The sequence below is a fragment of the Staurois parvus genome, unplaced genomic scaffold (genome assembly GCF_062004578.1).
Source record: "Staurois parvus isolate SC_StPar_1 unplaced genomic scaffold, SC_StPar_1.0 ptg000239l, whole genome shotgun sequence".
NCBI lineage: Eukaryota > Metazoa > Chordata > Amphibia > Anura > Ranidae > Staurois > Staurois parvus.
This window is the reverse complement of record NW_028318035.1, coordinates 2,527,705-2,553,529: the sequence shown is the minus strand read 5'-3', so window position 1 is coordinate 2,553,529 and position 25,825 is coordinate 2,527,705. Positions and strand designations below refer to the sequence as shown.

At 39.5% G+C, this 25,825-nt stretch overlaps 1 protein-coding gene across 4 annotated transcripts in view; it reads right to left on the bottom strand.

The window, feature by feature from the left end:
• Positions 1-25,825, bottom strand: part of CEP170B (centrosomal protein 170B) — a 107,891-nt gene that overhangs the window by 12,723 nt on the left and 69,343 nt on the right. The window contains exons 10-15 of one of the 4 annotated variants that reach the window (XM_089680306.1): positions 24,970-25,149; positions 23,732-23,870; positions 21,279-23,006; positions 8,962-9,202; positions 4,845-5,004; positions 962-1,000 (exon numbers count right to left, since the gene is read on the bottom strand). In XM_089680306.1, the coding sequence (XP_089536432.1) occupies positions 962-1,000; positions 4,845-5,004; positions 8,962-9,202; positions 21,279-23,006; positions 23,732-23,870; positions 24,970-25,149 (2,487 nt within the window). The remainder of the gene's footprint in view (positions 1-961; positions 1,001-4,844; positions 5,005-8,961; positions 9,203-21,278; positions 23,007-23,731; positions 23,871-24,969; positions 25,150-25,825) is intronic. The other 3 variants (XM_089680303.1, XM_089680305.1, XM_089680304.1) reach the window with 3 other exon arrangements.

Here is a 25,825-nt window from a genome sequence, read left to right as displayed (position 1 = left end):
ACTCATTTATGCTGAGCACTGTACATATACCAATGCAGCCTCCATGTGTTACTCAGTCCTGATTAATATGCAAACATCTGTATAGGTAGTTTTATATATATATATATATATATATAAATAAAACAGTGATCTATAAACACTTTATTTCATTGTGACACTAACAATGAATTTATGAACACAAATAAAGTGACGCGGAAGCCGCACCCCCGCTGCCTATACATTACTGATTGATGCCTTTTGTAACCACAATACTTTTAGTAAAATGTGTTTTAAGAAATTACTTCACTATGAGGGTACCCCTTCTGTTGCTCCGCTTGGTTGCAGAACAGATATTGTGGTCTTAAAGGGCCATACACCCGGCAAGTGGGGTGTCATTATAGATGATTGCCGCATCACTTCCGCTATCGGCACCTGGCTGCTTGGTAAAAGAATAAAAGAGGACTAGGGATATTTGTAATACATTTTTCTCTTTGATGCTGAAATCTTCTGGCTCTTGACTAGTTCTCATATTGAAGATTGGGACTGTGCTGTTTATAAACCAAATGTACATTCATATATACAGGTACTGAGGTATTGCTTACATATGCATTATGTCTTTTTTTTTTCTGCAAGTAGGTGAAGTCTATTTTTACACAGAACTTTCATGACTGCTATCTAGAGAGGACAAGAGAGCTGTGACATACGAATATAAGCAACGAAAAACTTACAACAGCTTCTATGCAAGGATACTGGTAGATGAGCTAGCAAGAGGAATTGAATGGGTCACTTTAAAAAATATCTTCACCAACAGTACTGTGTGTAATATAACCATTTGACTAAATGTATCACCACCTACAGCTCAGTCGCTGAAAAACTGTTTACAGTTAGGCCAGTGGCATTAGTTTGGGCTGAGATAGTTCTTATTTGACTAACTGACCAAACTACAATTCACTAAAACAAAAAGAAAAGAAAATCAGGGCACCTGGGATGGGTATGCTCTTTGAGATGATCTTTTAAGTATCTGTGTTAAGAAAGAAAAAAGAAAATATAAAATCATAGATGTGAAAATAAAGTCAATGAAAATGTTAAAATGCTCTAGATGAATATAATAATGCACATTGTCCCTCTTGCAGAACATGGGTTTTGTTGGGAACGACAATGCTGCGGTTCTTAGTTTCACCAGTCAGAGAACTTTGGTGTTCTCACAATATAATATGGCAGAAGTTCTCTGTGATAGCGACTGTGTTCCTCCACATGGACTGAGGCCCGCCAAGTAATGAAGACAGAAGCAGAATTTATTTTTTATTATTATTATTTATTACATAGCTGAGGACCTTCTCCCCACCCACATGTGACACTCCGCCCCCATTGTGAGTAACCAATCGCCAACTATTAGCATTATCACACAGGAGAAAGGGGCACAAGTCACATGTTCTGCATCTGCCCAATGGTCAACTGGAGCATCAGGTGAGTGAACATAAAGCAGCTGGGATGGAAGGCAACTGAATGGCCTGCATGGGAAAAGCACAGGTTCAGTTTATAATCGCAGATCAAGTCTCTATCCTCTAGGTTGCTCTAATTAATTTAAAATCTTTATGACTTGGAACAGTGGGACTGTTGCTGCTTACAAATAAAGTAAAGTTTAGGAAGAAGGGGATCCTCTATGTTTCTGAATGAAATAGAGATCTCCATTGTTCTTGGATTGATGTGCTGATTTCACATTGTAGAAACACAAGGACAACAACAGGTTAAGTTTTAATTATACTATTCTTGGTCATAAGAACCTCAGTATACCTACAGTAATCAATATGGAGGAAGGAAAGAATAAAGAAGAGGAAAATGCTCAAACACAATATTTGAGAAACATGGCTTGTTACTCTCTATGTAAGGTTTCTAAAATGGACACTTCATAAAGAGATTTTTTTTAACATAACTGGGCTCAGAATCAGCTTCTTTTTTAACCATAGTTGCCCAAGGGGTAGTATAAAGGTACTCTCAATCTCTGTACAGAGTAAAAGACATTTGACATTCGTGGATTTTTTCTTTTTGGCCTTTTTCATCTCTGTGCCAGGGAAATGTAGTAGTAGTAAAACAGTAAATGATATTGTAATTCAATAATAATGTCATAGCAAAAGCCTAAAATATGGAAAATTAAGAATGGTTTGAACACGTGCATACACTACTGTTTGCACACTGTGCTTTTGTGAGCCACAAAAGTTAAGCAATTTAAAAATACCTTCTTTCCATATAATTCCCTGAAACATTTACTTGTTACTCCAAGAATGTTATCAAAACGTCCTATACAAATAATAAAAATTATGAAATTCATGTTCACTGGTCCTTGAATGCAAAAATGGCAGTTTAAGTTTTTAGGTAATAAGAGATCACATGACTAATTCTACCTCTCCCACACTAATCATAATTTACACAAACATCCACTACAATCTTATCTCAAATGCCTTCTTTTGGGACTCCCACTGTACATTATATGGGTTTGTGTGTGATGCTGTCGGCTGTGCTATACAAAACAAGAATCAAAGTAGACATTACATGCAGGGTGTTGGCAGCTCAGCCAAGCTGCACTGTAATTCAGGCTCAGAAGTGACTTCATGTGCCCATGATTCACCTCCCTGAAAATTGGTTTTCTTTTAATCTTAGCAAAGACTCTCTGCTTATACTATTCCAAATGGAAATCTGAATGTTTTAATGTGTTTGCCAGCCTAAGGATATAAGGAGCACAATCCTCAGGACAAAACATAATTGAATCCCTTTGTGAACTGATTTATAAAATGATACAAAGTTTTAAAACAGAGCAAGCACAAATACCCAAGTCTGTCTTTATATCAGTTTTCTATATTAGCTTCCTGTAATCCCCTGTAGAGCGGCAATCAGACAGAAGAATTAGCCTTTAGTAAGAGACAGCCAGGTTGCACTGCGCTGCATAGTACCGTCAGTCTAATGTCCCGTACACACGATAACAAAATCGTCCGAAAAATTTAGCGGAACCACTGATCGAATGATTTTCACTTAGTTGATGAGCAGGATGTTTTAACCGATAACGATATTGTGTACGAAAAAATCCAGGTGAACAACAGTGAAAAATGTCGTTTTGAATACGAACAACCAATTTTCTATGAGGTGGTATGACTGTCGTACGAAAAAAATCTATCAAGCGCTATCATGCATGAGCAGAAACAGAAGATGACCCGGATGTTTATGTCCAAGGAATCGTCGTAAACACGAACTAAGAATCCAAATGTTAAAAGTAGATTGGCCTAATCAGATAATGAAACCAAAATTCTGCATATTATATTTTTATGTATCACTATTTATGTATATAGATAATGTAAAACTATATTATACTCGTTGTGTATATCGCTCGTTCTGGCCGAAAGGGTGTGGCTACAAGGTCACATGCACACTGCATCACTTCTAATTGTACGGAAGACGTCAACACTACATATTGCCCGAAGAACAATTTTTTTAGATTGGTTAATGAGGGCCACGATTTCGACCAATGAACGAACGCCTCTCGGTCGTCGAATGACCAATCGGTCGATTTTCTAAACGTGTATTCCCACCTTAACACTGGTACCTTGTTTACAAAAGAAGAGAGTAGATTTATAATCTCAGTAGGTTGGTTATCAAGCTGTATTTATGGGTGTGTACCTGTATTTAGGTCAGCTCTCATTTGTGATCCGAATGTTGGTATAGTCAGAGTGTCTACACAGTTCTTGTGTTATCTTGAGTGCCCTGGGAGTCATGCCCCCTCCCAATTTTTGCAGCTTTCTATAAGTTCAAAGTGATGGGTGGCCACATTAACCAGACATCAACTTTCTCCAACTATCTGTATTTTACAGTTTTCCAGGTTTAGGGGCCCCCAAAAGGAACATAGAAGATAATGGAGGACAGTGCCATCTTAATAGCATCATGGGCCCCTGAGCAAAGTAAAGCACTGGGGCCTCTACCACGGAAAAGGTGACCCACAGCATGCTACGCAGAGTATGGCAAAAAGTATGCTACATATGGGCATGCCTTTTTAGTATGATGAGAAACAAATAAACACAACCAGGGAATTATCCCAAATTAAATTCACCCCTGTACACACTTTCCCAACCTCTCTACACACTACCATCCCTGTATACACTCGCCTTCTTTTTGGTGTATTATTTTTTTGCACAATTTTTTTCTACACAGACCCCTGGGGGTTTATTTACTAAAGCTGGAGAGTCCAAAATCAGACTCACTTCTGCATAGAAACCAATCAGCTTCTTACCTCAGCTTGTTCAATGAAGCTTTGGCAATGAAACCTGGAAGCTGATTGGTTTCTATGCAGAAGTGAGTCTGATTTTGGACTCTCCAGCTTTAGTAAATAAACCCCCTGATGTCTCACTTTTGGGACAGAAAAAAGCAACTGGGGACATAAAATTCCCCAATCCCTTTCTCTGCAGCTTCAGCTGCACTGGAGATGAATGAACAGGAAGCTCTGATGCGGTTTACTATGCATCAGTTATGAATAAACAGTGAGTGATCGGTACCGATCACTTGCTCTGCTCATTAAAGAAGGGAATTGGACGGTGAGTAAGTAGCCAGGTTACTGGCTGCTGATAGGCAGAACTGTGTAAGTCACAGAACTAGCTGAATAGCATTACAAACGCATGAGCAGTAAGACAATTTACTTGTATTTATTTCAATTTTGTGTTAGCCATCTACTGTTCAGCTTTATTAAATGTTTGTGTCACCTTTGCAAACGATCATTTTACTAGTCACAGTTGGGTTCAGTAACTACATCTACTGGTGTATTTCCGATAATGCATAGAAAGTTAAAGGTGACTTTTTGTTTTTATTATACAATGCAATCTTACCTCTTCCCTCGCAGAAATGATGGAGGCCGGTGTATTTGGCACAGAGCTTAAAGAGGTACTGTGTCCTGTCCCGGAGGAGCTCTGGGAATCCCCATCTCCAGCTACTTCATGTATCTCTTTAGCCAAGCTGGCTACATCTTTTACCAGGGTTTGACTTAACCTATGATATATATCAGACCATCATTCAAAGGATTTTCCACTGATTGGACTATTACAATCTGATTTATCTCACAAATGTTCTTTGCTCATCTGTACCTTTGATAGCAAATAGATTCAGGTTTCAATTACCTCCTGAACAATTTTTTTGTACAATACATGTATGGCCTCTTACTCTGCTATAGAACGTATTTGCTATACTCTGATTCTTACTGTCAAAGTTTTGACCACAATGATCCAACACCAATGAAGTCAATGCAGTAGATTTCTTCAATACATTTTCCCAGTTTTATCAATTTAAAGTAGAATTCCTGGTTTACCTTCACTTTAGATAGTTTGTTGGGCCAAACTGGTTCAAATGAACTATTTCTATTACAGAATAATATGGCTGCTGTGCATCCTGTAATATACTGTAGTAGCATTAGCTACATAGAATAAGCAGAGCTATGCTCCGGTAACAATGCAGACAACTTCCTGTCTGCTGCTGGATACAAAGACTTGGGTGAGCACTCCTCTGCCATTCAGAAGAAATCTTGTATTTTTTTTTCAATGAATACAAGGCTCTCTCTGATTGGCAGAGGTGGGAATTGTGACATCATCCACCCACCTCTCCACCACAGCCAATCAGAGCAGGACTTGTATTTGCTGAAAAAATTACAAGGCTTCTCCTGAATGGTGGAGAAGCACTCAACCATTTCTCTTTCATTCTGGCAGTAAATGGAAAGTCACCCGTACTGCTGCCGAAACATAGCGCTGCATATGGTGTGTTGCTAGTGCACACAACGGCAGTGTCGTTCTGCAATGAAAACATTTCGTTTGGGCCAGTGTGGCCTGAAATAACAATTTAAAGTGAAATTTAACCTGGAATTCTACTTTATAGACACTGCAAGTACAGACAAATTCCTGCTGATCTGCCAGAAATGTTGTCTGCTCCAAAGTCCTAACAATAGGCACAGTGTTAGGGTTCACATACACTTTAAAAGAGACCCTATTGTCAATTAAAGAACAAAAAAAACTGCAAAAGAAGTGTCTTAATAATAATACTTACCTGTCCCGGGGGTACACTAGTGACATAGTGGCTGGAGCCATGGAGAGATGTATGCATGCGACAAAACAGAGAGTGTCATTTTCTGAACATTCTGCTTGCCCTGTAGCTTTGTAAGAGAGCTAAGAACAGTGGCACAGATAGGTATTAATACTCTTTTTTTTGCAGTGTTTTTTTACATTTTCTACCTTTTTATTCGGTAACAGGGTTACCCTAAAATTAGCATAATAGGTCAACCTGGGTCATGCTTTGGACCAATGACAATATTATAATTTCATCTGGTCCTACGAATTACTAGACATGCCATTGTTGTCTCACTAACAACGAACGAATATAATATATCCTAATATGTGGCACTGCGGAAAGAACTGCCTCATTAATACTCAATCTCCCCAAGCTTTGTACCTGTGCAGGTGCTTATATCTTGGCAGTAAGTCCCTGTTTCATTTATTTATCTTCCAGTTGTAGCACAATCATTTCTGTATTATATACGGGAAATGAAGGCCAAGATCTGTCACATTTGTTGGTACACATACTGCATATACCAAATCTTTTTGACTAAGCTCAAACATGGAGATAAAAAGATTGATTTTTTTAAAAAGACAAATAGGCTGTTTACATTGCAAGGAAAGTTGCAGTTTGCAAGGGAATGTGCCCCAGAGTTTATTGAATGAGGGGAGGACCTGCTGACTTCCATTGTCCAATCAAGTGCAAGCAGAATGCGTTTTTTTTTCCTAGAATATGATTGAGTATTCTTTTGCAAAGTGCAATTTTACCATATTTACTACATGCTGGGGTTAATTTGCTTGCAAAGTGCAAATTTCCTTGCAGAGCGAACATTTTTTAGTAAATCAAAATTCCCTTTAGTAAATCAACCCCACTGTTGATTTACTAAAGGCATGCATAGGGCATATGCAGAAATCAATATATTCAGTCTCAGATTACTATAACTGCAGTCTTACTTTTAAAAGGTTTATAGCTGATCTTTTATTTAGCTGATCCTGATATTTTAGCTTTTTAGAAGATGTCTAAGGTCACCTAAAGCCTTGCACTTGCTTCCATGTCAACCATGTGCACACAGAAAACTCAAAGGCTGGGGAACAGACAGGGATGTCAGGAAGTTGTCAGGGCAGTAACAAAGTGGCTGTCCCAGATAGAGCAAAAAAAAAAAACAAAACAAAAAAAAACGAAATACAATAGCTGGGCAATTTAAACCTTTCATAAGTAAGGCTGCACAGTTATTCTAATTTAAAGTTGAACTCCAGAAAGGTAATAAACACCAATGAAAACAATTAAGTAATTATTAAAGAAAATAAATGAAGTTTTAAATGCAATTAGTACAAAATCTAAATGTAACTCGATTTCCATTTCATAATACACTGTACAGCAGCTCTGAGACTGGGAGAGGGAGGAACATAATAGGGCCATTCAGGTTCCTATACATGAGCATGTACTGACATAACTGTATTGCCTAACTGCAGCAGAAAAAAGTCAGGTCACCAAGTTGGCTGTACAGTCTGACAGGGCTGTGTGAATCACAGGACTGTATGGACAGAAACACACAGGCAAGTAAAACATCTCCCTTAGATGTGTTTTGTTGGTAAGTGTTTGCCTAGATTTTAGATTCATGACTGCAGATTCAAACATAAGTCCAAACATGACTAGTTTAATTTAAAGTGGAACTAAACTCACTTTATCAACTTTTTTTTCTTTTAACCCTCCCGTTCTGTCTTAAGCAAATTGTTAAAAAAAAAATTAACATTTTTAGAATTTTGTGGGTTTTTTTTGTACTGCAAGACTGTACTTTCTGGTTTCTGGCCTAGGCTGGGCACCACTGCCCTCTGGGATTGCTACATCACAGCTATCCCAGGAGGCAGTGTGTTGCAACTGTGCAGTGCTTTTTATGTGTACAGAAACACCGCCAGGGAGTATAGCGGAAATATGCCAGAGACTGGCAGGGTTTGTGCGCACGTGCAGAAGTCTGCCATGCAAGTGCATATGCTCCTAAGTAACTAGAGGATGCTGGTGGCACATATGTGCACACGCCAGAGCACAGAAGAGGGGTAACAGCTATTAATGCCTGCCCAAAACATGGTACTTTAAAGTAGTTCTAAAGGCTCAAGGTTTTTTACCTTCATGCATTCTATGCATGAAGGTAAAAAACCTTCTTTGTGCAGCAGCCCCTTCCCAGTCCACCTAATAATCACCTCAGTCCCCTCCCGATCCAGCGATGTGCACTGGATTCTCCACTATCACAGGACTCCCTCTCATTGGCGGAGACACAAGTGGGAGTCAATCACAGCCAGTGAGCCAATAAAAAGAGGGAGGGGGAGCTGTGGATCTGTGTGTGAAAGGACACACAGAGCAGCGGGTGCCCCCTTGGCAAGCTGCTTGCTGCAGGGGCACCTGACAGGAGGGAGGGGCCAGGAGTGCTGGCGGGGAACCCGAGAACAGGAGGATTTGGGCTGCTCTGTGCAAAATCACTGCACACATCAGGTAAGTATAGACATGTTTTTTTTTTTTTTTTTTAAAGAAAAAATAACAAAGTCATTAGAATCACTAACAAAAATCTAGCTAAAAAGAGCAAAAGCAAATGTGGTTTTCAAGTAACATATTGCTCTAAAGTAAAATAAATCTATTCTGTTGGTTGTAGTGTTTACTCCCCTCTTAAATGGCCTTTGACCCCGTGCTTTTTATTTCACCACTGTGGAACAAACATTACCTACAGATATTTGATTTTAGGATGTTTTTTCACAAACTGTTGGCCAAAAAATGCAAGTCCCTTTATGAACCTTTTCAGGTACGAAACGATAATCCTATTAACAATACAACACTCCACCTAACACACACATCCCCCTGCCCCAGAAATATTCAGACCTAAATAAGCAGAAGGTTACTGTGGCTTCAAGCACTCACCTGGCTATTTCTGCAATTTCAACAGATTGTGCCATGAAGTTGTTGTACACCTCCTGGTCATCATCATCATCATCCTGAAGCCGGTTGTGCCTTTGACTGTGAGAAACGCTGGTAGTGGCCCGGGGGGTCTGAGTGGCTGTTGAAGCATGGGATCGTTTGTGTTTAGGGGTGCTGTGATTAGAGCCATATTCCTCCTCAGATGTAGACAAATAATCTGAACCCTGCTGCCTCCGTCTTGATGCTTACAATGAATTGGTTTTAAAGAGAGAAAGTTAAAAGATCAATCCTCTCCTAGCCACCAGTGGGAGAGAAAGGAACGGTTTACATTGAGAGAGCCAACATACAAGTTGCTTGTAACAAAAAAAAATGCTATCCAAATGGAAAAGGGTTTAATCCCCTGCTGCAGTCTGTAGATTTATGCTGTCATGCACGAAGCCGTGCTGACTTTATGTTAATCTATGCCCACTAACCATCACTAGTCATTCAGAATCGTACACAATTATGGGATCCCTTTGTCTGCTACAACATAGTTATTATATTCAGGCTGGAGGCTTCATTCACAAAATGAGTTTAATAGTGTAACTGTCAAATACAATTACAGTATTCCTTTCCTTTGTTTTTTCTTTACATTATTGCACAACCAGCCCATTCATAAAAAAAACCAAAAAAACAGTGCAGGTCTTTAAAAAAAACCTCTATTAAATAAAACCCTTATATGTCCATAGAAAACATGTTAAAATAAAATTATTCAGTAAAATCAGAAAGGGTTTGAACCTCTGTCAAGTTATTTAGTTACTGTCCATCTTCCTGTCCAATGACCATCATCCCCCTCATACAGTATCTCGTCTTGTTGTCAAAGAAGCAGGAAGTAAGGTGCAACCACTCTACAAAAAAAAACTGGAGTGAAAGGATATGAGCATCAAGCCATAGAGATTGATCAAAATATGTTTTTTATACTGTGGTCACAATAATGGTTTACAGCTCACTTAGTAGGATTGTCTGTCAGCCCACTGTACTGAGCCAGATGTAAACTAGTTTATGAAAAATTGAACTCTAGGATTCACTACCTGTCCAGATTACTCTTGCAAAATAAATAATTCACTGGCTGTCAATCTTTTCATAGACCCTTCTGTTGTTGCAAATAAAAATGAATGAAAGAACAAACACAGGGTGCATCAGCTTAGAGCATTACCTTTTTATACCATTTATTGAATAAATAAAAGCAAATATTATACTCACAAACAAATGCCCACCAATATTTTCCAGAACCAGAAACACCAGATCTACTGCACATACTCTTCATCATGGGAGAAGCCATTCAGGTCTACTAAGGCTGACCCATTTCAAGGGGAGTCCCCTCTTCCTCAGATATCTGATGAAGAGGGGAATTCCCTTGCAATGGGCCAGCCTCAGTAGACCTGGGTGGCTTTTTCCCATGATGAAGAGTATATGCAGTAGATCTGGTATTCCTGGTTCTGAAAATATTGATGGGCTTGTGAACACATTTGTTTGTGAGTATAATATTTGTTCTTACTTCATTAATAAATGGTATATAAAGAAAGGTAATGTGCTAGGTCGGTGCGCCCTCTCTTTGTTCTTTCAGTGCTGTATGTATCGGGGCTTCCCTAGTCCTATGAGGGCAGCAAAGCTAATTTTATACTTCCAAAGTGGAAAAGTGAGAGTCAATTTCTAAGCACCATACTTGAGTGCAGGAGGTTGTTCTAACTGCCAAATAAAAACGAATACTGGACCAATCCTTATGGCCTGGCGCGGTCATCTTTTTATTTATACAAATTGGCCCTCTCAGGGACCCAACTGGGGATCCACCATGCAGTAAAGAGTTGCTACACTATAGCAATCATCTGATTTATTTGTAAGTGAATTTAATTTGATTTTATTAATCCACTAAGCTTGGAGTGTAGTGCTGCAACATCCCAATTTATTGAGTACTAAAAAATTTGACAGGTATTTTCCCTCCCCAAATCTGTGGCTGCACAAATGTGGCTGCAGTCAGGCTTTTAAATGCTTTCACAACCCACAACTCTATAGCTGGCCTTACACATACAGATTTTTTTTTCTGTTCAGCTTACATATTCTTCTAGCCACACATCACAGTGCTGATGGCTGAATCTACCACTGCAGCTTTTGTATTATACGGCTATTAAAATATCCAAACATCATTCAGCCAACAATTTTCCGCCTGGCTTCAATTAAGGGCTATCAGGTGGGAGGCAGAACAGGGCCACCCTCTGATCAAATTTTGGCCGGTTCATCAGGAAGTGGCCTAAATTTGAACAGTGTATGGCAAGCTTTGGATGTTTCATAAGAATTTAGTGTCATAGCAAGTAGAATAGTTTTTTTTTTCAGGTCCCCAAAAATATTTTTGGATTTATCTTTCATTTGCAATACAATTCAGTTGGCTTTGACACAATATAAACTCAAAGCATGAGTTAAAAAAAAAAAAAAAAATACTGGTAAGCCATTTTCTTTTTCTAATCTTCAGAGAGACACATAGATCCAGAATCCAATTGTGATTCATGAGTTGTAGGATTCTCAGTCCAGTGCACAAATTTGCATGCAGATATTTAAGCTAATAAAGCTTTCAATTCGATGATTCGGGACAGCGAGACATTTCCTGATCAACATTTGACTTCCTGTCAATAATTCCACTGGAGGGCAGTGTAGACTGTACTTTACTGCTCAACAACTTTGACTACAAAACTTTAAGAATATTTGTATATCTGATTTATTTTCTTCCATAGGGCATGTATTTTTAGTTTACTAGGATTTGTGTGTGAAAACGGCAAGTTCCCACAATAAAAAAATGACCAAAAATCAGCAACTTGTATGTTCGCTCTCATACTACAGGTGGAAAATATGTATATATTTTAAGGAGCATCCAGGAAAATGGAAATCTTTCCTTCTGACTCTTCTGAAAAGCATAAACATCTATCCAACTTCCACAGGATTTGATGACCACTCCGCGATGGACATCAGTAGTGTGCGGCAGACTTCCCCAGCTGACTGGTCTCAAAGGAAACAAGGAACAGCTGCCTTGGATAATTGAATCTAATGGCTAATGTTTTCCTCTAGACATGCCAGGTGCCCAGGCCTGCATTTTCCAGCTGGCCCCACAAATATAAACACGCATACTTGGGCAATCTAAAGGCTACATGAACAATTAAAATTTTCTACTGCTGAGAGATTTCCCGTTTGATGGCAGTCATCTGAATAGGCTAGAACTACACAGAAGGTTTCTAGTAGCGCTATCCTGCTACTAAAATCACTAGCAGTAGCATCTTGTAGCGATACAATCACACATGACTGGAGCACTGTGCGATCAATTGAGATTGATTGGTAATATACGTTAAGCTGGCAACACATGGATCGCAATTTGGCCAGTGCAGCAGGGACCAGCTGAGATTCGATCCATGCATGCGCAAGTGGATTGTACCCAAGTCGATCCATCAATTGACTTGGGTACAACCAGCCTGGTTGAGATTTTTTTCTACATTTGACTACTGCATGCGGCCATAGTCACTAGCAGTAATCATTGTGTTCTGCCATACGGGAAGACGCCCCCATCATCATCAGAACACAATAGCATTGCAGGAGGCACTACCCCATCATCACTGACTGTGTTGATGGGGAAATCGAGTGATTTTATTTTCTTCCATTACGGGTAGCTTTCTATATAGGAAACCATGTGTTCCATTTGTTTAGCAATCATTTGCTCCACCTAGTAATAAATCATTCGAAATTTTAGTAGCAGGACTGAGTTAATAAAAATTTCCTATGTAGCTCTAGCCTATTCAAGTGACTTCCAGCAAATGTTGAAATCTTTTAAGCCAGCCATAAATGACTGAACCAGCTGAGATTCAAACCATCCATGGGCAGGCTGATTGTAGCACAGTCGATTGTTGTACGACTTGGGTACAACCAACATGTCAGATTTTACATACGATTATTGCGAGAGGCTTTTATAGCCGCTAGCAGTAATCATTCACTGTTCTCTTGGCGGGGATGACTCAAAGTCAGGAGAACACAATAGCTCCACAGGAGGAATCAGTGTTGATGGAGGAATCAAGCATTTTTCTTTCCTGCAACCTCTGGTTTCAAGAAAGAAAATTGCATCATGTATGGCCTGCACTAGTACCACCCATGTAGCTTAGCCCTCAAGCTAGTCATGCATGTATAGATTGCTCTCACTCAGCCTACAGGCTGAACAATAGAAATCTACCAAATTCCTCCATCCAAGCTAAACAGTGACAATAGGGGAATCTTCCCTGCTGGCTATTGTATTCTGACATTTGACATCTGCAGCCTTCAGAATACCCAGACAGTGACTTCCTCAGATTGGATGCAGTCACTGTTCAGCCAACAATTTTTCACTCGGCGCCTTCAACAAAAGTTGATTGAAAAACCAACTTTTGACGAGCTAGGTGGGGTGTTGGCAGAATACCTTCAGCTAAAATTTTGCCTGATTTAGATTTAAGGGTGTACAATGAATTCTGATGTATTGCTGTCAATGGGTAGATGTGAGAAATTTTAGAGTCAAAAGTAAAACGCTCCATTGTCCTGAAAACCCCTAGAAACGCTTAGGAAAGAAACATGTGATTATCAGTTAGGCTAGATTTAGAACACTTGACTGGCAAACTGACTACAGATTAAAAATAATTAATCTAGAGAATATATATATATATATATATATATATATATATATATATATATAGTATTAATAGCCATTCAAAGTTTGCTAAATCTAGCCCTTAGAGTGAATGAAAACATTATCCAGGATTTCATTGAGATGGTTCACAGTCCATATAATTGGTTCTTTTGTTGTGCAAAGGCAGCCTATAGAATTTCAAAAGTGTCCAATACCAGAATAAAAAAAACCTCCCTTAAGAATCTGGTTATAATGGAAGTTTATAGATGATAATAGAATGTGAAATGATGGCAGTTATGATGAGATTTTTAGTTCTGTAATATTGGTGGCAGCTAAAGCTTTGCAAAACCTACCAAAGAACAATCTCCAAATAAGAGAGAAGGGGAACTTTTTATTTTTTTTTACGCAACAAAAGAAACATATATAGTTCTGTAGAAGAAGCTATGTAATAGTGTGGTGAAACTACAAATAACATCAACATAAAAACATACTGAACATTACTATCATTTTTAACCGTATGCAGGTGTAGAGAATACCAGAAAATTGAGATCAATAAACCAGTAACAAATTAATTGGATTTTAGGCTCTGTTATAACCTGCTACTGTCAATAATCTATACTGCACAGTGTCATAATGAGCTAGCATTGGGATCAAAGCCAGATCTACTACTAGCCACAGCAGGATTTTGCCTAAAGCTGCCCATAGATGGATCAAAATGCGATCAGTTCAGCGAGGACAGGAAGGATGAATTTTGATCCATCTACGGCCGTTCCTGATAAGCTCCTGTCAAACAGGACTGTTGGAAAACTTTTGTTGATCAGTGGCTGCAGCACTGATCAGTGTATACGGACACTGGAGGCGTCCCGCTGTCAGAATACAAATGGCACAGTGGGGAGAATACTTCTATTTACCTTGCTTGTGTAGATGAGGGAATCCAATCAGTGGACTGATTAATAAAAAATGCCCAGCTTAAGAGACATCAGCAATTTTGTAGTAGAGATTTCTAGCAGCTACAAATTTCTCCGTTTGTTTTCTCTGGTAATTTGTAGTTGGCTATAAAGTTGCTCTTGTAGCCAACTACAATGCTTGCCTAGGCAGCTTCAAATTGTTGTTGAGAGCTTGGAATTTCTGCAACACTTAGCACCGACTGCAATGCTTTTTTCATAGCGACAAAAAAATAAAAGAGAACATCTGTGGCTGCTACAAATCATTGCAACAAAGTCATTTTTGTGAACGCTGCCAAGCTGTTGACAAGGGCTAAATAAAGCCCAACTCCAGGAAAATGCTAAATTATCACTTGCAGTGGGGCTGCCTGCACTGCAAGGGTGGACAGATTGTTTTGTCTAGGAGAGAAGAGGTACAGTTTTACTTACCTGATCCTACGCTTCCTGGCAGACTGCCCTCCCCCAGGCTCTGGCAGTGGACTGACCCTCAGTATCATCACATCAAGTGTGGGACAATGGACCTTGATGTCAAGACCCTAGGCCACAGGAACATGAGGGAGAAGAGGCTGTTGGGACTACTCTAGCGGGATTAGCGGGTAAGTAAATCATCTTTTTTGTTCCCCTAGACCACATGTGTCAGCAGTCAGTAGCAGAGAAGAGGACAGAACTCCTCCTACAGATCCTGCGCCTCTGTGCAGCTGCAGCATCAAATAATGTCCGCCTCCCCTGGTCTCAGTATTCAGAAGACTCTGGCAGCTGACTCCAACCATCCTCTGGTCCTCCTCCAGACTCTGCACTTTCCGCTTCCCAGCTCCTTCCTGGCAGCAGCACAAGGTAATGTGAAGCAAGGGGGGTGGGGGCTCTTGACATCTGATGTAAGTGGTAGGGGGTGCTCCAGACATCTAGTTTTTCAGAAAAGACCGACCCTTTGAGAGCAAACACAATGGTGATGCGGCCTATGATTAAATAAATTTTGACACCCCTGCCCCAAACCATAATGAACAAATAATCCTTCAAGTGCAGGCACAGCTCTACTGCATGGGTTAATATTAGTTGCCTGGAGTTGGGCTTTAAATATTAATTTCAGTAATCTAACAGTTGACAACATTTGCCAAAGTTAAAGTTGAGTCTGTTGTATGAAGGTGACAGGTGCACTAAACAGACTGCCACAATAGACTAATATAAGGGCAGTGGTTTGTAGAAGTAAAAGCTATCACATTGTTATGAAATCAGCAAATATTTGAACATTTATTGTGCAAAGTAATCCCTGGAGTTTTTCCTTCACTGTCATTTCTAGTCCAGCTCCACCCTCCCGACAAATTAGTAATTGTGAAGCAGAACAATAAAACCCTCCACTTTGTAAGCAGTGTTTATTATTGATCTTGTTTCATTTGGACTACACAGACTTCAGAATTTTTTGTTCAGATATTTGTCTAGGAAGAGCTGCAGAGACAATCTGTAGTTCTCTTTATAGGCCTACGTGGCCATAGCATTCCATGTCTACAGTTTCCAAAAGACAAAACGCAAAATCTGAACACTGCCAAATGGACAAATAAATTATTCAAAAGCTTGTATAAGCTTCAGCGCACAAGAAATGTAACAGACGTTATTCATACTAACAAAGGGTCACATATCGACCTTCTTCACTTTCCAGTTAAATAGGATGGTGCGTCTGTCACCAATAGGTCTCTGTAATCATATGAATCTATCTTCTCGAATTGTTTTAACATTTCAACCTAACTTCTCACAAATTGATGTATTAAAAGATGTACTTGTATTCTCTCTCCATCAAAGCAGAAGCTTTAATTTACAAGGCCATTATAAATCCTGCATGAGATCACTGTCACAAGCCTTCTGCTGATCACAGACACTCACAATACTGCCATATGACAAATGTGCTGTCAGGATTACATAAAAACAGCCAAACGTTTTAGCAAAAACATAAGACAAGTCAGCACTCTGACGTCATTCCATAGGTTTTTTCTATCAAACTGGCTTCTGTTATAGTCCCAACTGACGCATTTCACCTTGATTGGGCTTATTTCAATTATCAGAGTGTGGCCTCGCCTTCTATGTTTGCTATTATATCAAACAGGACAAGCTCTTTGGAGCCATGATCAGATAAACAATACCCAAACTCAACTGCAAGTTCAGCTTCTAATGGCTGAAGATCAGTGCTCAGGCTATAGTGCTCCCATACTCAGACAATCAGATCCATAGTGAATTCAAGCTGGCAACTCGGTGTAGTCTATAAAATCCGAATATGTCTATGAGGAAGGCTGCTACAGCCAAAATAAGTTCGCTTGTTACCTGATTGTTTTACTATGTAGCCAATAAAGATTCGGATTTTACAGACCACACCGAGTTTCCAGCTTGAATTTACTATAGATCTTTGGGGTCATCATCTGGCACATCAATGGTGCTGATTCTCTTTGATTCATGACCAATAAAAGTTTTAGTTATTTGTAGATTATTATTCCTCCAACAGCCTGGACAGTGTTATGTATCAGCCCTAAGTTTAAGTCAGAGACAGCCTGCCTCAAAGCCTTACAGCCTGACATTGAGTTGACTTTCTGCACTGACAGGAAGAGAATACAAAACAAATAACAGACCACCAATCAATTCTGAGAGGCAAGGCTGCACTGTTATTACTACTGGAGATGATTTTGATTCTTGCAAATGCCCATTTCTGGCTGGTTCTGTGTAAGGGTTCATGTACACTGCAGCTGCGAAACTGACATTCAGGAGCTGATCAGTATTTTTTTCATCAGCCCCTGAACGCTCCCTAATGTTTTCCTATGTGTCCATGTACACATAGTCGTTTACAGGCAGTTGAGTTTACAGTCGTTTTTTTTTTTTTTTTTAAACACACCAAACTTGCGTTCAGAAGTAGATTTTACTGGCGTTTCAAACGCCAAACACTTGTAAACGCAGGTAACAGCGTTTATATGCATTTAGAAGCGTTTTTTAACGGTTCCATACCCTGATGCTATCCAGAGCCTTTTTTCATCATCAGAAATGCATGCACAGCGGTCTCCATGTATTCAAATGGACCCGGTACACCAGCGCAGTCAGTTCCAGGTTTCGTTTCAAGGAAAAAATGGCAGAACGTGCCGCATTATGCTCATGATGGGATCCATAGTGAATACAACCAGAAAAGACAGGTGATCTCAACACATACTGTTCTCTCTATTCCTCTCAAAATGTCTGAACTAGTTAATTTTTTACTATTTTTCAGTGCATTCTGGGCATTTGGGAAGGTCTCCTGAGGTTATCTTTTAAAAATGATTCTAAACGCAAACGCGCATAAACGCAATATGCAAATGTGGCTAAACTGACGTTTTTTAAACTACGTTTTCCAGCAGTCAGTTTCCATCGTTCAGAAGAGTTTTCCAAACGCCCCGTGTACATGAGCCCTAAAGGGATTTTGTTATAAAATAAAAATTCTTGTGGCTACATCCAACTTTTACCCATACGGAAGCTGTCACATCTGGGCTGCATGCAAGTTACAGGACAGTAAATCCACAGCAACCCAAACAGATTCCAATTGTCTATAACATAGGCATGATCTCATCGCTGATATTATTTCTGATATTCTCCAAGACATACCTGCATATAATATTACGGTTTTTCTTGCACCCATGAAACACTGCCCCTTGATTGCCAACAGGGAAGTTATTTATGACAACTGAATAACCTAAAAAGATTCTGAATAGTTCACTTAATTGTCTGAAATAACTACCATGTAGCACACAAGTTCTCCAAACTCAGATTCTACATTTTATTCAAGATCAGATAATAGTCAGGGCAATAAAGGCACCATGATAAATAAGGTCTTATATTTATGTAGTCATTTTTACCAAAATATTTGTTCATCCACGAATCCAATTTACTTGCAGTTCACCACACATTAAATAGCTCCTTGGGAAATCTACAATTAATAAATTCTTTCCTTAAACTCCATGTGCACAGTTGTCAAGCCTTTAGGGCTTCCTTTGAAAGCCATCAGTGCCATCCAGTGCTGGCACACACATTGACAGACCCCCTGTACTCAGTTATGGCCACGAGTCTGCCTTAGCAAGTCCAGCACAGTGTATAAAGTGGCCACCACACCTATCAGACTCACATAGAGATTTGACAGATGACTATCAAGTGGAAGACGTGTACATGGAGACTTTAAGGTTTAATAGGACAGGGAAACATATAAAACCAGTGATCAAAAGTACAGACTATGGAATTAAGTTAGTGTGCTACCAAGAGTTTGGAAAAACCAATTCATTTGAATACAAGAGCTACCGTCTTCGTATTCCTGGAACTTACATTTTTTAAGATAATTTTTTTGCATTCAGCTAAAATCAACATTTTCCTCTCTGCAACTATAAACAATAGCACATTTCTTTAAATTATTCTTAACACATCATATGTCAATTATCTTAATGCAAGCACACATGGATATTGACCATGTTAATGTGCAATCTTTTTTTTTTTTAAAGTGTAAGTGTAGGCAGGTATACAGCTGAAATACATAATAAACTTAGGCGAATGTGTTTGTAATTTTACTATGCCATAACATCAAGAAAGGACAAGGTGGAACAAAAAGCTATTTTTTCAGGATATGTGTGACCGTGGAAACGCGTTGGTTGTTGCACTTATTGCATGTTTGGAATAAAACCCTATTTTGGACTGTCAGGAATGGACTCACCATTAGTGGTGGGACTCATCTGCCTTGTGGGCTGCAGTACCAGGGCTGGCCAGCGGGTGCTCTCAGCAACCAGAAGCTCACTCCTGCAATCAGCCATCACCTGAGGCTGATTGCAGGAGGTGTATTTAAGGAATGGCCAGACCTGCAGTCAGTGCCTTGGTGTATGTTTCCTATGAGACCCTGTACCTGCATCCTGTCTGCTTCCTGCCTGATCCTGACTCTGCCTTGATCCTGACTCTGAACGAACTCCGCCTGTCCTGACCTCGGCTATTGCTGACCACTCTTCCGCTCACTCCTGGTACCGTTTGCCCATTTGCTACCGACCCGGCCTGCCCGACTACGTTTGATTGTATATATGGTTATCTGTTGGGTGTGGGTTGTTTGCACTGTGTTATGTATACCTTGCACTGCATTTGTGTTGTTTAGTCTTCAATAAATTGTCTTATTTACACTATACCTGAAGCCTGCGTTTCCCTGTGTCAGTCCACACACCTCTGGTCATACCGGGAGCCCTGGCATGGACTCTTATACTTTGGTCTGGTGTTTTGATTTTTAGATGAAAACATTTTTCTAAGCCAAACACTATACATAGTCCTGACCATTTACTGTTCTCTTCAAGTAATGCAATGCAGCCTGTGATTGAACAGTGAAGGAACACAAACTCATTGGTGATGTTATCTTTGTGTTCTCTCCTCCAATCAGCAAACGCCTTATTTTAGATTTACAGCCAAGGCTGGATTAACCATTAGGCAGAGTATGTCTTCACCTATAAGTGGCAGAGGCAAAGAGGCAGCTACTTTTTCTATATAGTCATTGGCCTTAAATATATTTTCCATCGTGGCTAGAAATACAATCATCCCATAAAATGTTTTAACATAATTACAACTATAAATCTAAGCCAGTTTAGATGTATTAAAAAACGTTTGAGTAAAAGATGTAATCCTAGCAGAGAGAAGATGATTTGGGAGTCATAGGTTGTGTGTCTATAGGTTTCGGTGATGGAAATTGGGATTTGTTCACAGCACTGTGCAATGCAATAAACCTGATTTGCTATCAGTGCTACCCCTTCTTTTCTCAGCCTGAATTATGAAAACCAGGCAATTACAGATGGCTGGAGCAAAAACAGATTATGCCCCGATAAAAATACACTGACATTTTTAATAAATGCATAATTTGATTAAATAGGGGTCTTTTATCACTGCCTACACTTACACTTTAAAGTGAAAACGTGTCCCCTGTGAAAAAAAAAGCACAGCGTTAAATCGATCATTAAAAAAAAGTACCCTATTCCAGAGCTGGAACCCCCTTTAGTGAACTCCCTCAAAGTCCAACCACTTGAAACATTTTGGCTTCTATCTAAAGCCAAAACATTTTTCAGTTTTGAATGGTGTGAGGAAACGTTGGAGTCTCTATCAGGTTTTCATTTCTGCCTGTGCTGTTCTAATTTGCATTTGACTTGAGTCAAGCACGTTTTGTATTCTTATTGACTTGTATGTGAATGCAAAACTTGTCTGAGTCGCAAAACAAAGCCCATCAACACAGGCCCTTAATCGTACTTCAGTTAAAAACGTTTGCCTAGATTAATATGAATAATATAATAAAAAACAGCATGTTATACAAAAAATTGCAGGCTTACAGTATGTCATGGTAAATAGAATATGTGATAAACTGAGCTAATACAGTAATCACACTAAATTATGGGGTAAAATAGATCTCTAAGGATTGTAGGCGATATAGCAAATATTAACAGAGCATTATGGGAAATTCAATTTTAGCAGGATTACATCTGTCTGATCATCATATAATTTTTTCTTCAATCCTTGTAAAACCAGGAATTGCAAAAAAATTTCCAGATATGGAGAATATATATATATATATATATACACACACATACACACATACATATACATACATATATACCCCCAATTGGGCTCAATTCTGAATTAGGGAATAAGAAGTGACAGTTAGCAATGTAAAACAATGCCATAACAGTGAGAAAACTTACAGGATATGGAAGAGTACTTGACACTACCTGATCGTGCTCTTGTTAAAGGTTGTTTGGGTACAGGTGCTACAGGTTTCTTGATGGGTTGTTTGACCTCTGCCATAGCAGGTTTACGACTTGTATAACCCTGGTCTGTGCTACGTCCTGAAAAGCCTGTCCTTGGAGAAGAAACTTCAGAGTCACTTGGAACATTGAAAGAGCCAGTCCGCTTTCTTGGCATTGCCAGGATATCAAGCCTGGAAAGTTTTTTGGATTCAGAAGAGCTTTTGGCTGAGGAAGAGTTTGCAGAAGATACTTCTGGACTGTTCAATCTTTCAGCATCAGCGCTTTCATTGTCAGAAGCTTCACCTAGTCGGGCCCGCCGTAATTTAGAAGCTCGTGTAGGCCTAGGAGTTGATAGGCTGTTTGACCTGGTGAGTGCCTGCTGAACCTTTTGTGCATTTGATGAAGTTCTGTTTGTATCTTCCTTGGCTGACTGAGCATAAGGTCTCCTTCTTGAGAGATTCCTTGATGAAGAATGTTCATAGTCTGAGGATACAGTATCGGTTGGTATATAAGGAAGACTGGAGCTTCGTTCTTCATCTGTAAAGTCAAGTGAACCACGGGGTCCAGTGCTGCGCTTCATTTCAAATCGCTTGGTGGCATCTCTCCTGGTCCCTACATCAGCACCACCAGTCCTCCGTTTTTCAGAGAGTCTCTCCCGAGCAGTGGGTTGGCTGTAATGATCTTGTATAGAAGAAGCAGAAGAGGACTTTTCCTTATGAAGGCCTACAACTCTATTTTTTTGAGGATGACTTGGCACATTCTTATCACTAACCAAACTTACAGTGCTGGCAGTATCCACATCCGAATCTCCAGATAAGGAATCATCTGGTGGACACTGAACACTGTCAATGCCCTCAAGATGATTTTGAGAAAAAAGCTTGGCTTCTAGAGCTGCTAAAGCAGTCTCAGTCTCCTTGAGAATCTGACGGGTCTCTTGGCTGTAGTCAGTGGTGGACTTTGTAACATTGAGATCTTTAAGCAAGGGATGGGTTGAGATATGTGGAAGCTTAGTAGGGGATATATTACTGCTGGATTTCTCTTTGGTAAAGCTTTCCTGTCGGACAAATGAAACGGATTCCCCCGAAGATCCATTATCTGTCTTCAACAGCTGGTTACCTATTCCTTCAGCATTTGTAGGCTCTGGAGGTTGCTGCTGGTTATCCTTTAGTTTCACTTGGACATCATAAGCTTTATAATCTTTTTGCATGTCTACAACAGGTAGTGCAGCATTTGCGTGTGGTAAACGTCCTATTTCGTTATCACTACCTACATAAAAGGAAGTAGATTTCAATTCAGTAGGTGCTTTACACGTTTTATGAACACTTTGTTCATGACTACTAAAATCATCTCTCCTCCAAACACTTCTAGATGCGTTAGGTGATGGATTAGACTTTCTACTAGATAAGACACCATCATCGGACTTGCTAGCATCACTTAGGCTATCTGGATCCAAATCTTCCTGTATGTTCAATAAACTGTTTTGCTCTGCTGGAGAAGTTTTCTCATCACCCTCTACTGCAATCTTTTTGGGAACTTCAGAAATGCACTCTGTCCGCACCAAAATAATAGGTGTAGGACTTTCAGATTTGTCATTGGGAGGGAGCTGAGGAAGGAGTCTCCTTGTCCTTGATGGGAATGAGGTATCTCCATCACCAAGAATTTCTGCAAGGTCAGTATTATGACCTACAAAACAGAGAACACAATGAACTGCTTAAAAGAACAAACATTTAAAAGTTAATGGATGCAGATGATACAATACTTCTGAAGAAAAATCAATAGAAGCTTTTTCTCTTTGCGCTCGCTGGCCGAAGGAAGCAGCAGGGGACTGAAAGCAAGGCAAGTTGCAGGTGGGGCCACCATTAAAGTGAACCTAATGCTTGACATGAATGAGCAAAGCAAAGGTTCAGTTTAACAAACCCAACTTCTAATAATAAACTATAATCCTATCCCACACTTACCTTCACCCCAAATATTTTACTAAAAATGTAACCCCCTTCCCTAACATTAACCTACTCTGCCGAATTTCTGACAAACTAAACCCAGCGACATATGTACCTAATTCCGAGTCTAAAACTGTGATGCCTAAAAATAACAATACTACAATAAAAACTAACAAGGCTGATCTACCAGCACTGAAAATGAATGATTCAAGTGGCAGAGGTTCAAATGTAGAGCTTCCAAAATAAGAGACGTGGCAGCCTTCATGTAGCACATGAACGTCTTTCATCATGGTTACAAAAAAAAAAAATTTATCCAGGAATGATGATTTTGTCCAAACTCTGCAGAATGGCTAGTGCAAAAACTGAACAAGCATTTGCCAATTTCACTACTGGCTTTCAAACTGGTATAAGCATCAATCTTAGCGGGGTTGTTTTACACTTTCACTATGAAATATTAATTATATTTACCATTATCTACAGTTAATTCCAGCTTTTGACCTTCTAAAGGAGACGTTGGAGAGGCATCAGGGTAGCTGTCAGCAAGGCTTGCCCATCGTGAAACCCATTTCTGTCCACTTTTGGCATTAGAGCCAGATGATTTTGTGGCCTGCAGATAATAACATTTCAAATAAGGAAACAAAACAATAAAGCTTGACATGTATTCCCTCTCAACTTGGAACCTTACAAGTGAGATTACTTTATAATAACCTTACTTGAGGACCTCTATCATGGTATTAGTATGATTATTTGCAAACTTACTTCTCAAGCACCAATATGCATTAATCGCATAATTTCCATAAATTAATTTTAAGTAAAAGTTTTGAATAAGATTCCTAAGTAGGTTCAGGTTTTAGATTATTAAAATAAAATACATTTAAAGTAAACCCAATCTCTAAAATCTCATAAAATCTCATCCTGTAACAACAAAATCAGTTTTAGAAATTTGATATTAGCAGCTTACATTTCAATCATGCTTGGTGATCCTGATTAGCAGTTCATGGAAGGGTGGTAATACGGGTCCCCCTCAGCTGTAAGCATCTAGACCCCACCACAGGCATTCTCAGTGGGCAGACAATTTAAAGTGGTTCTAAAGACAGGAGGTTTTTACCTTAATGCATTCTATGCATTAAGGTACAAAACTTTCTTTGTTCAGTTCTCCCCCCCCATCCCAGCCTCCCCCAAACATGTACCTGAACCTGCTCTTGATTCAGCCCTGAGCCTGAAAGCAGCTCTTACCTCCCTCTCCCTCCTCATTGGACACAGACAGCAACGGGAGCTGTTAAAAGCAGTCACAGAGCCTGGCTCAGGATTGAGCCCATGCAAGTGCTCCCCTAGCAAGCCGCTTGTTATGAGGGTACTCAGAAAGGGAGGAGCCAGGAGCACCAGCAGGGAACCCCAGAAGGGGAAGATCGGTGTTCTCTGTGCAAAATCAGAGCAGGTAAGTATGACATATTTGTTATTTAAAAAAATAATTTACATTCAAATCACTTTCATAGGAAAAAGTGAAAATACTGAATTTGAAAAGACACATTTGACCCTAAAGAGGGCACACAAGTAACTCCATGTTATGCTAATAAATGTCCAGTGGGTCATACAAAGCTGCATACATCATACAGTGTGCCTTTTGCAATGTATGATCATGCAAAGAAGCGTTATGACTTGGTCCCTTTTAATAAGGCACAATCATGGCAAACAGAGACACTCACCTGGCCATCAGCCTGAGAACCATTAAATGCTTTTGAAGTCTGAGTTATTGACAGCATCATAGACTTATGATTCACACTGCTGTCTTTCATAGAGGATTCTTCTTTTTCCAAATTAATGATCGGTCTGTACACTGTTGAGGAGATCATGGAATACTCCTCTGGATCAAAGATTCCAAACACCTAAATAAAAATAAATTTAGTTACTTAAGTACTCTTCTCTCTAAAATCAATACCTAAGTATTATATGCCACAGTATGGTTACATGCATACACTAGCCAGAAACAGAAAGGTGAAAAAATAAGTGTATGTGTGTTTGTCCCCAAGGAAAAAAAATAAAAACTCAATCCAAAACTTGCTTTTTTAGGTTTTGTCTACAGTGGGGAAAGGTTAACCCTCCAATTTTTTTTTTCATGCCATTTGTGTCCCTCATGAAGAAATTTCACCTAATTTTGTCCTGGTGACCAAACAGGAAGTGAGAAGATTTCCCCAATGGGCACATAGACAGCACTGAAAACTTTACAAACCTCCAAGCTAATTTTTATTACATTCTGTGATACCGCCGCATTCAGTGACCACATAGGAAGTGAATTAAATGCTCCTTGATGTCTACAGAAGCAGCAGTAAACAGCCCGAAAGAGATTAAAACCTGTTTTCATTGTGCCCAAAATGTCTGGAGTTGTGCTGTAATTGAAGATTGCAGAATAATTTGTGGATAAAATTTTAAAAATGTTAAAACATTTTTTAAAAAATCACCGTCCAGGGTTTGGGGGTGGGGGAGGGGGGTTGCTGAAATGAGAAAAATGCTTGAATGAGCATCAGCATTTCCAAATTTGTAGCTGCAATGGGTCAGTTCCGT